The sequence below is a fragment of the Plasmodium chabaudi genome (assembly GCF_900002335.3).
Source record: "Plasmodium chabaudi chabaudi strain AS genome assembly, chromosome: 1".
Taxonomy (NCBI): Eukaryota; Apicomplexa; class Aconoidasida; order Haemosporida; family Plasmodiidae; genus Plasmodium; species Plasmodium chabaudi.
The window spans coordinates 1-16,324 of record NC_030101.2 but is presented as its reverse complement, the minus strand read 5'-3'; the positions used below and the strand labels follow the sequence as shown (position 1 = coordinate 16,324).

The 16,324-nt window shown below is 22.9% G+C and overlaps 4 protein-coding genes across 4 annotated transcripts; 3 read left to right on the top strand and 1 right to left on the bottom strand.

Annotated features, from left to right (window-relative positions):
* Window positions 1–2,964: 2,964 nt before the first annotated feature.
* PCHAS_0100400 (CIR protein) lies at window positions 2,965–5,255 on the top strand (the record flags this gene model as incomplete). The annotated part of the gene is made up of 3 exons (XM_016797454.1): window positions 2,965–2,979; window positions 3,120–4,901; window positions 4,992–5,255. The coding sequence occupies 3 exons, from the start codon at window positions 2,965–2,967 to the stop codon at window positions 5,253–5,255; spliced, it is 2,061 nt and encodes a 686-aa protein (XP_016652957.1).
* Window positions 5,256–7,068: 1,813 nt separating this feature from the next.
* PCHAS_0100300 (CIR protein) lies at window positions 7,069–8,214 on the top strand (the record flags this gene model as incomplete). Its single annotated transcript, XM_016797449.1, has 3 exons — window positions 7,069–7,083; window positions 7,222–8,043; window positions 8,149–8,214. 3 exons carry the CDS (start codon window positions 7,069–7,071, stop codon window positions 8,212–8,214), a joined length of 903 nt encoding a protein of 300 aa, XP_016652956.1.
* Window positions 8,215–10,902: 2,688 nt separating this feature from the next.
* Window positions 10,903–11,997, top strand: PCHAS_0100200 (CIR protein; the record flags this gene model as incomplete). Its single annotated transcript, XM_016797442.1, has 3 exons — window positions 10,903–10,917; window positions 11,015–11,827; window positions 11,932–11,997. 3 exons carry the CDS (start codon window positions 10,903–10,905, stop codon window positions 11,995–11,997), a joined length of 894 nt encoding a protein of 297 aa, XP_016652955.1.
* Window positions 11,998–12,975: 978 nt separating this feature from the next.
* Window positions 12,976–14,580, bottom strand: PCHAS_0100100 (fam-a protein; the record flags this gene model as incomplete). The annotated part of the gene is made up of 6 exons (XM_016797435.1): window positions 12,976–13,089; window positions 13,243–13,485; window positions 13,580–13,683; window positions 13,842–13,911; window positions 14,008–14,278; window positions 14,480–14,580. 6 exons carry the CDS (start codon window positions 14,578–14,580, stop codon window positions 12,976–12,978), a joined length of 903 nt encoding a protein of 300 aa, XP_016652954.1.
* Window positions 14,581–16,324: the final 1,744 nt, after the last annotated feature.

The following is a 16,324-nucleotide window of genomic DNA, read 5'->3' as shown; positions in this document are numbered from 1 at the left end:
ACTAATATTACTATATAAAAATATGTTTATTTCATCATAATAATAGCATGATAAAATGTATTTGATGGTAAATCGCGCTTTCTGTAATTTTTTTCGCCAATTTTAACTGAATTTTATTAAATAAAAATTTTCTAGAAAATTTGTTAGTCTTATAAAAATTATTTATTGGTAGTAATATTGACGCCCATGCCTTTTTACAAATTAATAGAAATTATAAATTTTCTTTTAATGGTAAAATAGAGTACATATGAAATAAAAAAAATACAAATAAATAAAATATAAAAATAAAATAATGAAGCATAATGTTGTAAAACCAAGAAATATATATAATGCATACATCAAATTAATTTAATTTTTAATTTTAATATTCTTAATCCCGAGATGTTCATCTATTATGGGGTCAAGGTCCTGTACTATGGGTTATAGTTTGGTTCACTCAATCGACGTTTTGAGTTTGGGTTCGGGATATATTGTAGTTTAATTTTTTATAATTTGATAATATTTATTGGTCTTTGAATACTAATTAAATATATGTACCATCTCCGCACGTTTTATTTCGAGATGATGTCTAAATATGTAACTCCAAAAGGGGTATAGCCATTAATATGAAAGGGGCCGCATAAGATATTTTCCATGTGTTATAATACTTCTATCTAATTCGTTCGTATATATTAATGTGGTAATATTATAACTTCAAATTTTATATTTATTGCTAATTGTTGGCTAACTATATATAAGAACCCTTATTATTTATTATATAATACTTGTTAATCAGGGACTATATTGAATTATGCATAGCACAATATATTTCCTTATTTGATGAGGATTTTATTTAGTAGAGCTTATAATATGTGTCACAATTACTTTAATTTAAATTGTATGCTGCTAGCCGAACTGTATAATGCTATTATATATGAGGGCATAAATTATAATTTGATTAATTTTGAATATTCCCCTACACTATAATATATATTCATATTAATATATGTATTTTTAAGATTAATTAAACACATTGCCAATATATAATAGGTAATCATAAAATATGTGTTCATAAAATGTCGATCGAGAATCGACGATACAACAGTGTCTATAAAAGACACTTTATGCATCTACCATTTTTAATAATACAATAAAAATCGAACTATATATACTATATTTTTTTAAGTTTTATAATTTTGAGGTATAAATAAATTATATTTAAAAATGGTTAAAAGATAAATATGAGTATATTAAAATATATATCACATTTTGTTCAATAATTATAAATAATATGATAAATAGAACTATAGCAATTATTACATATATATACATATCAAATAGTAAAATATTTTACTAATAAATAATATTGAAATATGGTTTTATTAGGAAAACTTCATATAATTAAACATTAATTTTATCGAAAAGGCGAATAATAACAAATTTTATTTGAACTAATAATATTTTTATTAGGTCATTATATATATACAAACTTATAAATTTATATTTAAAATATATTGCTATTACTAAATAATATATATGTTCTAAAATGTTATACTTAAAAACAGTGAAGCAAGGAAAATTAGTAATTGGTTTAAAATATTTTTATTAAGTGCATCAATTATTTCGTTGTACTATACAATGATATAACAGGAAGCAACAATGATAAAAATAAAGTATTAAATATGAAAAAATCATTAAACTCATTTGATTCGAATACGTTGATATATATTAATTATATATATTATTAAAACTGAAAAGATGCAAAAGATAAAAAATAAATATTATAATTTATGCTTAAGTATAGTATTAACACCACAAAGCCATATATTATTAATTCTATTAATAAATTTATAATTTGCATAAAAATATAGTTTTCTATATTGAGCTAAATATTTTATTATAAAATAGAGGAATATAATATGTTTAGGTTCTAAATAGGAACATGCACTAGAATGATAAATCCGCTTATATTGCTTCTAAAAGTTTATTACAACCACTAAGTAAGAGCAAATGTTAAACTAATAAAAGTAACAAATTTAAATAATTTTATTGAATGATTTTTTATAGCTTAAATTGGAGTTTGTATTTATTTATGTATTAAATAGTTAATAAAATGATACTATATATTTATATATACTAGCTTTAAAACACAATTAGGTGCCATATTATTTTAATTTGTAATTAGTTATATTAACTTTAATTGCACATTTGTGTTTTATTTTAGGAAGATACATATATAAAGTGTAATTTATTTATTAAAATTTATTTGTATATTGGAATATTTGAATACAAAGTTATTGCACATTCTAAATGAGGCACTCATTTATATTATTAATAAAATATAAATATAAAATAAATATCATTTATTTAGGAAAATTAATAAGTTATTTTTTGGATATTATAATTTAAATAAACAATTTGATTTATATTTATTAGAATGAACACTAAAAAATGTAATGTTCATACGGAATAATAACTTATATCAATATATATCAACAATGAGATACAAATATATTTTTAACGATTATATTGATAATGTGTTTCAATTTTTTATATATTTATAGTAATATATTCTCCAAAATCGCTTTATTAAAAAAAAAAGAAAGCATATCGTTTTTCTAGGTGTTTAAACTTATAATTATAAGGGCATATGTTTACTTAAACCCATTACAAGGCTACATATAATTATTTAATGGATAATTTCAAACTCTATTAAAAATAATGATCTTAAATATATATTTTAATTTATATATAAGATGAAATTTGCTTAAACAAATTAAAGCGTATGGTGGTTAAAATAAATTTCCATAAAAAGTAAACAGAGTGCTCCTTTAGTAATGACATTATATTATTGTTATATTAATTTAAATATTCAAAATAATCAGAATGCGCTTAAATGCATTTTTTTGTTTGGTTCAATATATATATTTAAATAAAAATAATATGATGCAAATATCGACAGATTAAAGATAAAATATCATTACAATGGCTGGTAAAGCAGTAAGTATATATTTTTTAAATAAAACACCTGTCTTTGCATTGTTTGAATGGTGCACTATTTACAAATTACTATTAAATTGCATTTCAATAACATTTTTATTAGTATTTATTTTTATTTAATTTTTAAAATATTTTCTTAGTGTAAACTACTTCGCGATGTTGATGCATATTTTAATAATGGAATTGTCGATGAGAACAAATTTAATAGTTCCGGTTCATTCATATATAAATGCCCTTATGAAAATAGAAAGCCTCGCGGTTGTAAAAATAACAATGAAAGAATTAACGCTTTGGGAGGAGATTTATATGACAAATTGGCTAGAATTGCTAATGACTTTAAAGGAGAAGGAGATAATGGTAACCGGCATATTGAAATTTTCATGATGTGGCTAAGCGATAAATTATATAAGTTAGAAAAAAACAAAGGCGTAACACTAGAAGAATCTTATAAAAATTATTTAGATGCCCATACAGGGAATTTTAAATACTGGAACATTGTAGATAGTAAAAGGGTTTATAAGAAAGCTAACGTTTGGTATATGAGTGAATTGTATGGCTTACTTAAATATATATGTGATTTAGTTAATGAATACAACAAAAAACCGAACAAAGAGAAAATCGAAGGGATTTCCAGAAAATGCCAACAGAAATTTACAAGTATTTATAAAGATATTAAAGATTGTTATTCATATTTTCATTTATTAAAGTTCTTAAAAAATATATATGATGGTATTAGAAATGATGCTATTAAAAAAGACACTAATACAAAAACCGCTATTAGAAAAGCCGCTGCTAGAAAAGCCGCTATTATAAGTGATCAGATTAAAAAACTTAAGATTAAACCCCCAGTAACAAGCTCAAGCCAACTATTAGGATATATATTGAATACTCCAACTATTTCTCTTATAGATCTGACACCATCAAATTGGGATAAAAGGTTTTCAGATGATTCTGATAAAATAGTTGATTTCCATACTCAAGCATGTATTAATTTATATTCTGAATTTGTGCAAAAGGTGAAAAAAGATACACCAAAAAACATACTGGAAGGACAACCCCAATTAGGAAGTAATCAATCCGAAAAAGAAGGAAATCAAAATCCTTCAAATAAACAACCAGAAACATTACCACAGCCACCAATACCAGCACCGCAAATACAACCACAACCACCTTCTCAAAATGATACTTCATCCAAAAAATCTCAAAAAGGAACTCCTGGTGATGGATCGAGCGATTCTCCATCAAGCACATCAGAAGGATCTTTTAATTTTGAGTCGTCATTTTTTGAGTTCCTATTAAATGGAATGGAAATTTATAATAAAGCTTCCAAATTTATTGAAGACAATCATCAAAAGTTTAAAGATGCTAGAGATAAAATCAGTGATACATATAATAACACTATGATTAATTTAAAAAACGTTTACGATAAGTCTAGTGGTTATTTTAATGACATTATTAGTAATATAATTGACCAACTTAATCAAGTTGATCATTCTCCTAAACCAGGCAACTCAGGGAATAGCATGCCACAAAATATTGATAAATCACAAAAAGGTGGCGATCCACCACAGCTTCCATCAAAAGGCTCACCAGTAAAAGATCCACCACCAAATCCAAAACTAGATCCATCACTATCAAAACACCTATCTCCCCAATCACAATCTACCACACTGCAAAATCCACAAACCAGTCCATCTAATCAAAAAATATTTGGTCAATTTCCAAAATCACTATCTTCTGGCTGCAATTTGAAAAAAAAATGGAATATACTTCTAACTACATGGAATGGATCAGTGGAATGTAAACCTGAAGTAAATTTTATGAATGTCACATTAGCGTGTTGCACATCTGATCATTGTAGTTTAACTGGAGTTTCAGTTACAGTTGTTTTAATACCCATTTTTTTATTAGTTGCATATAAGGTAAATAATAATATAATTATTAAATACAACACATTTAAAGAATTTTCATTATTATAAAAAATTATATATTCCTCCATATTTTTATGTTAGTTTTTGTCACGTGAATGGACAAAAAAATCGGAAAAAAAAAGCATGAAAAGAGTTATAAACTTAGCTGATGGAAACAGAAAGACACAAATAATTATAAAATCATATGATAGGAACAAAGACCTAAAACCAGTTATAAATTCAGTTAGCAGAAAAAAATATCCATTATTAAATATATACAAACTTATGCAGGCAGATCCGGTACCATTTATTAATTTATTTTTTTTGTTGATTTTTTTTGTTTATAAAGAAAATATGATTTTATGAATTTATAAATTTAATTAATGTATTTTATTTTGGAGCTAATATTATATGAATATGATTTTAAAATTCAATAAAGTATTAAAAAAGATAAATATGTAAATTCTTTTATTACTATTATTATAAGTAAATGAACTCATATGTATAATTAAAAAATATATTTATATAATTATAATAAGAAATTATATATTTTTATAATCTGTATAAGTATGATGTTGTAGGATGGTTCATTTAATTTTCAGTTCTAAATTTATTTATGTAATTATAAGAATAAAAGCATTACTAAAATAATTAATAAATAAAAAATATATATTTTATAAAATTGTTTATTATTGTAAAAATTAATAATGAAAATTTAAAAAGATATAAACAATGGCCCCTATGTCCCTGTTATATGATACATGCATTTGTTTCCTATAAATATTCAGTAAATATATATATATATATATATATGGTCTTTCTAACATAAATATTTGTTTTAATGAATTAACAATAAATCAATGGCATATAATGGTGCATTATAAATGTATCAATGCTATATATTCTGTTAAGGATCCATTTTGGGATATGGAGCTTTATATTATAAAAAACTGGGTCGATGGAGAAATGGTTAAATGTCTTTTATTATTCCATATTAGCATGCATTATATTATTAGTGTTTATGAATCATCCTTAATCACAAATAGTATTGTTTTATCATAGATTTATTAAATATAGAATTTTTAATAAATTACTTGGATGTATATACATTGATAACTATAACAATAGAATATATAAGATAAAAATGAACAATGCATACCATTTAACGAATATTTATCTAAATATATATTAAAAGAGCAAATATATTTTATTTTTCTCCCCTTAAAGTGTAATATAGCAACTTAATTGCACATAATTTTTTATTATACTTTAAAATTGGCATCAATACTTATTCATGTGTTATATATTAATATGCACAAAGTATTATTTTAAAAATAATATGCATTTAAAAACTTATTTAAGCTTATAAATAACTCAATAAACATGGGTTTCTGTGATAATTGTTGCTTTAAACCGTAGAAAAGATGCTCAAAATACATTATAAAATAACCCAATAAAGTATATTTCTAAATTGATATACATAGGAATAAAAATAAAATTATTGAACACATTAAGATGGTTTATGAATTTATCTGTATTAAATAAAAATAATATAAAATTATGTGTATATAATTAGAAAATGGATCATGCAGCTTAATTTGTAAATACTATAGTTTTAGAAAAAACTATATTATATATTATAAGAAACAAGTATATAACTATTTAATCTATCTTATTAAATAACTATTTATATACTTTTAAGGATTACATTATTAATAGATTTTATATTTTTTTAGATTTATACAGCATCTAAGTTTTAGAAGTGCAACCATTAAAACATAAGATATAAATATATTCCTTATCTGTGCTCAAACATAAATACAAGGGAATGTGATTTAAATTAATTGTAAAATTATATACCTTTTTATAATAATGTTATACCAAATTCTAATAAGAATAATATTTTTTGTGTAAAATACATCATATATACATATGGGAAAAGTGTATTAAGCACCCTCTATTTAAGGTAATTTGCCTGAATACCATAAAATAAATATAATATAATTTTAGTAATACTATTATATTATTATTTTATATGAAAATCAAATTAATAATAATATATCTAACGAAAGATAATTGCTACGTAATGAAATTAAGTAAATACGACAAATACTTTATGCAATATATATAAATATTATCATCCAACATATTTTCCAAAATATAACAGAATTTCATCATAATGTCTAAGGAAGTGGTATATAATTTTTTTAAATCAAATATGCTCTTCGCATGTGATTCATATGTTGGATCGCCTATAAATTATATTAATTTTCATTTTAGTAACATTTACATTAATACATTTTTTTGTTTAATTCGCAAAATATATTCGTAGTGTTCAATAATTAATACGATCGACGATAAAGTTTCTGTGAATGCGAATGGCTTAATAGCAATGGTTGATTTTAATGAAATACATAGCAAGTATTGTGATTCCGAGGAAGGGGGGTTTTGTTACTCTTATGAAGCAATAGTTAGCTCTGTTTTTACAAAAATTCTAAAACATTTTGAGAGTTGTAATGACGATGATAATTTGGAAAATGCTAAACTTGCTCAATACGCTATTTTATGGTTATGCCACAAACTAAATAAAAACTCACAAAATGTAGTTAGTAATCTAAAAGATATTTATGATGTATATATAAAGGATTATGAGAAGGATATTGAGAAAATATCTGGTGCTGATGCTTATAATAGTTGTAAAGATATTATAAATAAAAAAATATATTCGATGCGTATTGATATTAAAGAAATGTCTAAACTTTATGAAGCATTAAAAACCTTATGTAAATTATATACTGAATGTAATGGAAAAAAACAAAATTGCACGAAATGTTTACAACATGCTGAAGAATTTGTTAAAAGCTTTGGAACACTTAATAACGATTATAATCATAAAAAAGGGAGCTTTTATAGTCAAATATTGTCTACATTATCAAAGGATTATAATAAATTAAAAGAAGAATGTGATAATGGTCAATCTAAAAAATTTCCATCCCTTCCACCGATAAAACCAACAAAAAGTTATACACATACTTATGGAGAAACAGATATACAATTTTCTGAAGTTGAAACATCAAGTTCCTCGATAGCAAGCAAATTAATTCCAGGCTTATTGGTATTTACAATACCAATTTTCTTGGGAATTGCTTATAAGGTAAATAATAATAAATTTAAAAATATAATATTTTTAAATTATCTTCGTGATTCCTTATATGTGATTATCAAAAAATATAAAATATATTTATCATTTTTATATTAGTATTCATTATTTGGATTTGGTAAACGATCTCAAAAACAATATTTAAGAAAAATGCTAAAAAAATAAAGAAAAAAATGAATATTAATATATAATTCGAAGAGTATAAATTATTCCAAGGGTGGTAATAATGATTGATATATGTTAAGAAACTATCTATTTGGAAATAAGTAATTTTGGCCATAATTTTTGGATTTATAAGAATATTTAAATAATATGATCAATAAAATATAAATTTATATGTGTATATTTATTGTATTTTTGTATAGTTTTTATGTTGTGAATCAGGGTTAAGGTTATATGTTACATCACATTTTATTTTTTATAGTTTTTAGTAATTTGATAATATTTATTAGTTTTAGGAATTGTTTTAAATATATATAGGAAATAAGTTATTATAAACATTTATAGAACAAGTTGTGTTTTATTATTTATATTAAGTCTAAATATGTAAGAGAACAAATGAGGATGAAGATAACTATGAAAAGGAACGAATAAATATATTTTGACAAATTATATGATTTGCATTTCTTATTTATATAACTTAATGATAATGTGTTGAACTATGTACTTTTTGCATTTATTGCTAATTTTTGGTTAATAGATTATAGAACAATCGATCAAATGTTGGAATCGATATAGAAAAATGATTCCAAAGTATAGATTTGGTTCTGTAAGACAACGTTGCTTTAAATAATTGCAACATTTAATGTGAGAAACTGATGAAGAAAAATGGGAGTAAAAAACAATAATTTATTATAATTTCGACCAAAAGATATTTAGAGCGATTGCCTTCCTCAGTACATCCTGGACCCGATGATAAATGAAGAAAGTAATGAAAATAAGAAAGAAGTTGTTGAGTTTATGAGAAAGTGAGATTATTAAATATATACAAGCATACGCACGATAATCCTGTACCATTTATTAATTTATTTTTGGTGATTTTTTTTATAAAAGAAAAAACGATTATTTATATGATAAATTTAATTGATAACTCTATTTTGGGGTTCATATTCTATGGACCCGATTTTAAAACTCAATAAAGCATTAAAATGATAAATAAATAAATTCGTTTATTATTATAGGCAAATAACCTCATAATTATAATTAAAAAGGTATATTTTTATAATTTGTATAAATATGGTGTTGTTATAATGGTTCACTTAATTTTCAATTATAAATATATTTGTATAATTCTAGGAATAAAAAAATATTAAAATGATAAATGGATAAAAAATATATATTTTATAAAATCAGTCATTATTGAAATATTTCATAATAAAGTTTTTAAAAAAATATATAAAATGTCCCTCTATATCTCTTCATGCATTTCAATATATAATGGTTTTTTATGCATATTCAGTAAAAAATTATATAAAAATATTGTGGTATTTTCTAACAAATATATATAAATATTTGTTTTACTGAATGAATAGTAACTCAATGGCATATAACAGTGCATTATAAAGGTATCAACGTTACATATTTCGTTAAAGATACAATTTGGGATATACGTCTTTATATTATAAAAAACTGGATCGACAGAGAAAGAGTTAAAGAATCAATTCACATTAAATGTCTTTTATTATTACATATTAGCATGTATTATATTATCAGCGCTTAATGAATCATATTTTTTTAATATAAAATATATTTAATTAATCATAGAATTATTGAAATATAGAATTTTTAATAAATTACTTGAATGTATATACACTGATAACTATAACAACAGAATATATAAGATAAAATGAACAATGGATAACATTTAGTGAATATTTATATATTAAGAGAGGAAATATATCATTTCTTTTTCCTCTTAAAGTGCAACATAATAATCTAATTATACATAGATTTATATTATTCTTTAAATTTACATCAATACTTATTTATGTGTTATATGTTTAATATTTACTAAGTATTATTTTAAAAATAATATGTATTTAAGACTTATTTAATCTTATAAATAGCTCAATAAATATGGGTTCAGTGCTAATTGCTGTTTTAAACAGTAGAAAAGATGCTCAAAATATATTATAAATTACCTAACAAGGTATATTTCTTAATTAAAGTATATAGAAACAAAAATCGAATTATTGCACTCATTAAAATGTATTACAAATTTATCTACATTCATTAAAAACAGTATTGAAATTATGTGAATGCAATTAGAATAGGGAATAATGCAACTTAATTTGAAAACACTATGTTATATATTATAAGAAGCAAGGATATAAATGTTTAATATATTTAAAAAAATGACTATTTATATACTTGTAAAGATTATAGTGATAATGGATTTCTTAATTGTTTCGATTTTTGCAATATTTAAGTTTGAGAACAAGTTTTACTAAAAAAGGATATGCCATAAGTTTTCTTTGTTCAAACATAAATAAAGGAAAGACTAAATTATTTATAAAGTATATCAATTTTTATAATAATGTTATACCAAGTGTTAGTAAGAATAACATTTTTTGTATAAAATGGATCATATATACATTTGGAAAATGTGTATTAAGTAATCCTATATTTAAGGTGAATTAGCTAATTATTATAAACAAAAATAGAACGCTTCTTTAGTAACAATATTATTTTATTATTCTATACTAATTTAATTATTGGAAAATTTATAATATATTTAACTCAGACAGTTGTTATATATAGGGTTAAAGTATTTTTGTCACATATTTGTGAATTATATATAAAAACAGCATGATTCCACTCAATTTACAAAATCAAAAATAAAATTTCATCACAATGAGTGAAAATATGGTATATGCATTTTTTAATAATTTATTATGTATAAATATTGTTAAACTTTATTTTAATGATCCACATTTTTAACAATTGTTTTTAATTGTTTTTTTAGTGTAAATATTTCAAGCTTGTATGGGATGATTTCCCCGATACAGTGAGGGATGGAAAATATCAATTTAATGATCATAATATATATAGTACCTATTGTGATAATAATACTGATAAATGTCAGACTGATATTGATAAAATTAATGCAGGATATTTATCCTTTTTTAAAACATTATTTGGGGATTCTGAATCGATTAAGAACCATGAAAAAAATAATATGAATATTTCCCAGTACATTATCATATGGTTAAGTTATATGTTAAACCAAATAAATGATAAAACTATCAAAAATCTAAATGATTTTTATGATCAATATGTAAATAAACGTGATGACTATAAAACGTCGATAAATGACGTTAGCGAGTATAATAATTATAAGCAAATCATAGATAAAAGAAAAGATTTTTTTAATATGGATATGAAAATTATATCTAAATTTTACAATACACTTAAATTATTATGTAACATGTACAATGAAATTAATGATGAAGTCACAAATTGCACGAAATATTACGGAACTGCTATAAAAATTACTGATGAATATCAAAACCTTCTTAATGATAATGATATTGGCGCTGATGGAAGTTCATATAGACAAATGTTATCTACTTTATCAACTGATTATGATAATTTTAAAAAATATTGTGATGAAAAATGCACTGGTTGTAGCAGCATTCCACTTCTTCCAACGACAAAGACAACACATTTTCCTGCACATATTTCTGAAGATGCACCATCAAGTTCGTCGATAACAAGCAAATTAATTCCAGTTTTATTGGCATTTACAATACCAGTTTTCTTGGGAATTGCTTATAAGGTAAGTAATAAAGTATTTATAAATATAATATTTAAAAATTATTCTCGTGATTCCTTATATGTGATTATCAAAAATATATGACACGTTTACCATTTTTATATTAGTATTCATTATTTGGATTTGATAAACGGCTTCAAAAACATGATTTAAGAAAAAGACTAAAAAAATAAAGAATAAAATGAATCATCATATATGATTCGAAGAGAGTGATTATTCCAGGAATAGTCATAATGGTGGATGTGTTAATATAGTGTCTATTTGGAAATAAATAATTTTTGACCATAATCTTTGTGTCTATAAGAATATTTAAATAATGTAATTAATAAAATATAAAGTTATATATATATATATTTTTTTGTATGTTTTTATGTTGTGAATCAGGGTTAAAGTTGTGTTTGTGGAACCCATATTCGGGTTAGGGCTAAGTGTGGAATTTAATTTTGTATAATTTTTAATAATTTGATAACATTTATTAGTTGAACGAATTTCTTTAAATATGTATAGGAAAAATTATAATAATTGCATGTCGTGTTATTATATCTTAATGGTAAATCCGTTGAGCTATGTCTTTTTGTATTTTATTTTTAATTTGGGGTTAATGCATTATAGGGCAATCGATCAAATATTCAAATGGAACATATGTTTTATAGATAATCCAAAAAGAAAATATTTATTATTAAATAAAAAATAAGTACATATACATGTGAATTGTGTTAAATTAGCATAATAATTTTGTTTTAGACTTTATTTAAATGAATATTATACTTATAATTCATATAAGAATGGTTTTGCTCGTTCATTAAGTTTGTACATATATATGTACATGCTTTTTTATTACTTTATAACATATAAATTTTTTTAAAACAAAGTTTTGAAATTCATCATTTTATATTTGGTAATAATGAAAATTATTATTTATTTTTTCATAGTATATAAATACTACACGTAAACATTATGAACATGCCGTTTCAAAAGCTATATTTATATTCATAATAAAAAACATGAATAAATATTATGCAAATCAAACACTGTTTAAAAATCAATTCGGTGTTCAATAACAATAATTTAAAACAAACATAATTCATTAAAATAAGTTTATTTTATTAATATAAGTATCAAATTTTAAAAGATATTATGTGGGAATACATTTATTCCTGTTTAATAATATCTCCTATTTTGGTAGTATTTAACAATAGTGTGGCTGTCATATCTCTAAGAGTTTCTACTGGTTCAGGGGTATTGGGAATATAAGGATGTTGAACCTGAGAAAAGAAACAAAAATTAAGAAATATATAAGTCCTCCATTTTTATTATGAATGAATATATGTATTAAAATATGAAAATTTATATCGAATGTATATATTTTTGATAATTGTGAAACAAAAATATGTTACTAAAATTTTTATATTGCTTACAGAGGCGAGCTGGGTAATTTTAACACCATCGGCTTCCTTTTTAATGAAAATTGCCACTAAGTTAAGATACATTTTGTGTAAACGTCCTATTATAACGCTTTCGTCCGAATCAACATCATACATGAATGAGTTTGCACGAGTTATGATAGGATTTACGTAATTCATGCCCTCGGTAATCTTTGCTGGATTATGATCATTCACATCTGATGAAACCAAGAGTATTACAGTTTCGTCTTCTGATAGCTATAAATTAATAAAAAGTATATTTTCATAAATTAGGACATAATCGTACGAACAAAAAGTATATCTAGAAGGATGAAGAAAAAAATATCCTTACTTCAACTTTGTTGGCTATTGCATTATAGTATGTAGTCCATACAGGACCATGGTAATGCTGTTGTATAATCGCTAAATTTTCATTGTATTTTCGAGAAATCATTCCTAAAAAAATCATATTTTTGTATACGTGGAAATTAAAACATGATTAATTTAAACAAAATGAAAAATATTAAATAGAATATTGGGCATTGTTGATAACAAAACAGGAAATACATCATAAATATTGATAAGCACATTAAATAAGTAAATTAAATAAATACCTTTAATGAATGAATCATTGATTTTCTTTTCAAAATTGGGATCCCATAACATCTTTACTATATCACCATACTAACAATACCAAAAAAATATATATATATTAACAATTATATTTTGTTATTTTAAAATAATTTCACGAATTAAAAATGATTGCTTGTTAGTTCATACACTATCGGCGTTGGGGATTGTAAATGCAATTCTTCCAATTTCAGTATATTTGACTGGCTTAAAATGTATAACTGCTCCTTCATCTTCACCATAGAAATTGTAATCATCTGTAAGTTGGGCATGTTTTTTTGCAAATATTAGAGATTCGGCCATAAGATCTGTTACTTCTGCTAATTCTTTAGCTTTTTTAGCTTTTTTGGTTTCTTCAGTTTCTTTGGGTTCTTTAGTATGTTTAGCTCTTAATTTTTGTTCTTTAGCTTCTTGATTTGAACTACAAATGGAGAAGGAAATATATTTTTAAATTTGTTTGCATTTATAATTAAAAATATATATATATATTTATAAGAAATTATTTTGATTTTACAATTGTTATGCATATCCACATTCACAAATACATATAATATTCTCATAATAAACATTATATACATATTTATATTCGATATAGATATATATGTTGCAATTATTTTCTTACGAAGTAGTGGCTTCAACAGCTTCGTTTGCAAATGCTATATTTTGCATATATCCTGCAACGGCTAAAATTGCCAAAGCAATCTTAATATATCCTTTATTCATTTTTGAATTTGATAAATAAAATACTAAAAAATGTTAATATATTTTTTATTAATTGAAAATTAATAAATATAAAGATTGTATAATTATGTTAAATCGAAGCCATCGATTTCGAAAAATTTATAAAAATTAATATTTATTTAAAAAACATAAAAATTAAAAAAATTCATTTATTTCATGTATTTATAATATTTTTTTAATATTATTGTATACTAATAAGCACGTACATAATATAGAATTTAGTGACATGTCTTGTATTCTATATATTGGTTTTTAAAATGTTAGTTATTTAATTATTATTATTGAAATTTATATAATAATATTATTACAATTATATTTCGAATAATATACGAAAACATAATATATTATAATATATAAAAATTAACGTAAACGTTTTTTTTAAAAAAATGTATATATTAATTTTTGTTATTTAAACCGTTGTATATAAGTGAACAATAATTATTACCACTTTAATAAATATTATATATATAAAAAAATAGCTTTAGTTATATATATATAACATTATTAATACGTTGCATTATAGGTACCCAAATTTTTTATTATTATAGTTCATAACTTAAAAATAAAACTGAAATATATTCAATTGAATTTTATATGTGGAATTTATTACATATATAGAAAAAACGTATATTATATGACAACAACATTTATTTAGCAAGAGAAAGTTGATAATATAAATATAAAGGTAGGATAAGAGTATAAAAAATATATATTGTTTTAATGTACCAATTTATTAGATTTGTTCTAATATACGCAAACAATTATATTACGGAATAAATACCCATGCTAGAAATATAAATTGTAATAATTAATATATAAAAATAGTTGTTTTGTTGTTTCTTTTTATTTGTTTTAAGTATAAAGCATTTTTATAATTTTTAATACTAAAGGAGCTTATTAAGATGGCTATTACATTATATTTATATGCATTCCCCAATATTACTACAATTATTTATAATGCTTCATAACAATAACTTGATAAAATTTATATTATGAGAATCAAAAATTCTGTGATTTTTTATAATTTTCAACATAAATTTTACTAAATAATATTTTTTACCAAAATTGTTAGTTTTATAAAAATTACTTATTGATAGTAATTTTGGGGCCCATGTTTTTTTATAAATTAATATAAATTATAAATTTCTTTTTAATAATAAAACAAAGTATACATAAAATAAAAAAATTCAAATAAATAAATAAAATATAAAAATAAAATAATGAAACATAAAGTTGTAAAATCGAGAAATATGTATACATAAATAAAATTTTTTTTTTTTTTTTTTTTTTTTTATATTAATATTTTTGATACCGAGGTGTTTGTGGGTCAGGGTTTAGGGTTTAGGGTTTAGGGTTTAGGGTTCAGGGTTCAGGGTTTAGGGTTTTTGGGTTTAGGGTTTAGGGTTTAGGGTTCAGGGTTTAGGGTTCAGGGTTTAGGGTTTCAGGGTTTAGGGTTTAGGTTTAGGTTTAGGGTTCAGGGTTTAGGGTTCAGGGTTCAGGGTTTAGGGTTCAGGGTTTAGGGTTCAGGGTTTAGGGTTTAGGGTTTAGGGTTTAGGGTTTAGGGTTTAGGGTTTAGGGTTCAGGGTTTAGGGTTTAGGGTTCAGGGTTTAGGGTTTAGGGTTTAGGGTTTAGGGTTCAGGGTTTAGGGTTCAGGGTTTAGGGTTTAGGGTTCAGGGTTTAGGGTTTTAGGGTTTAGGGTTCAGGGTTTAGGGTTCAGGGTTTAGGG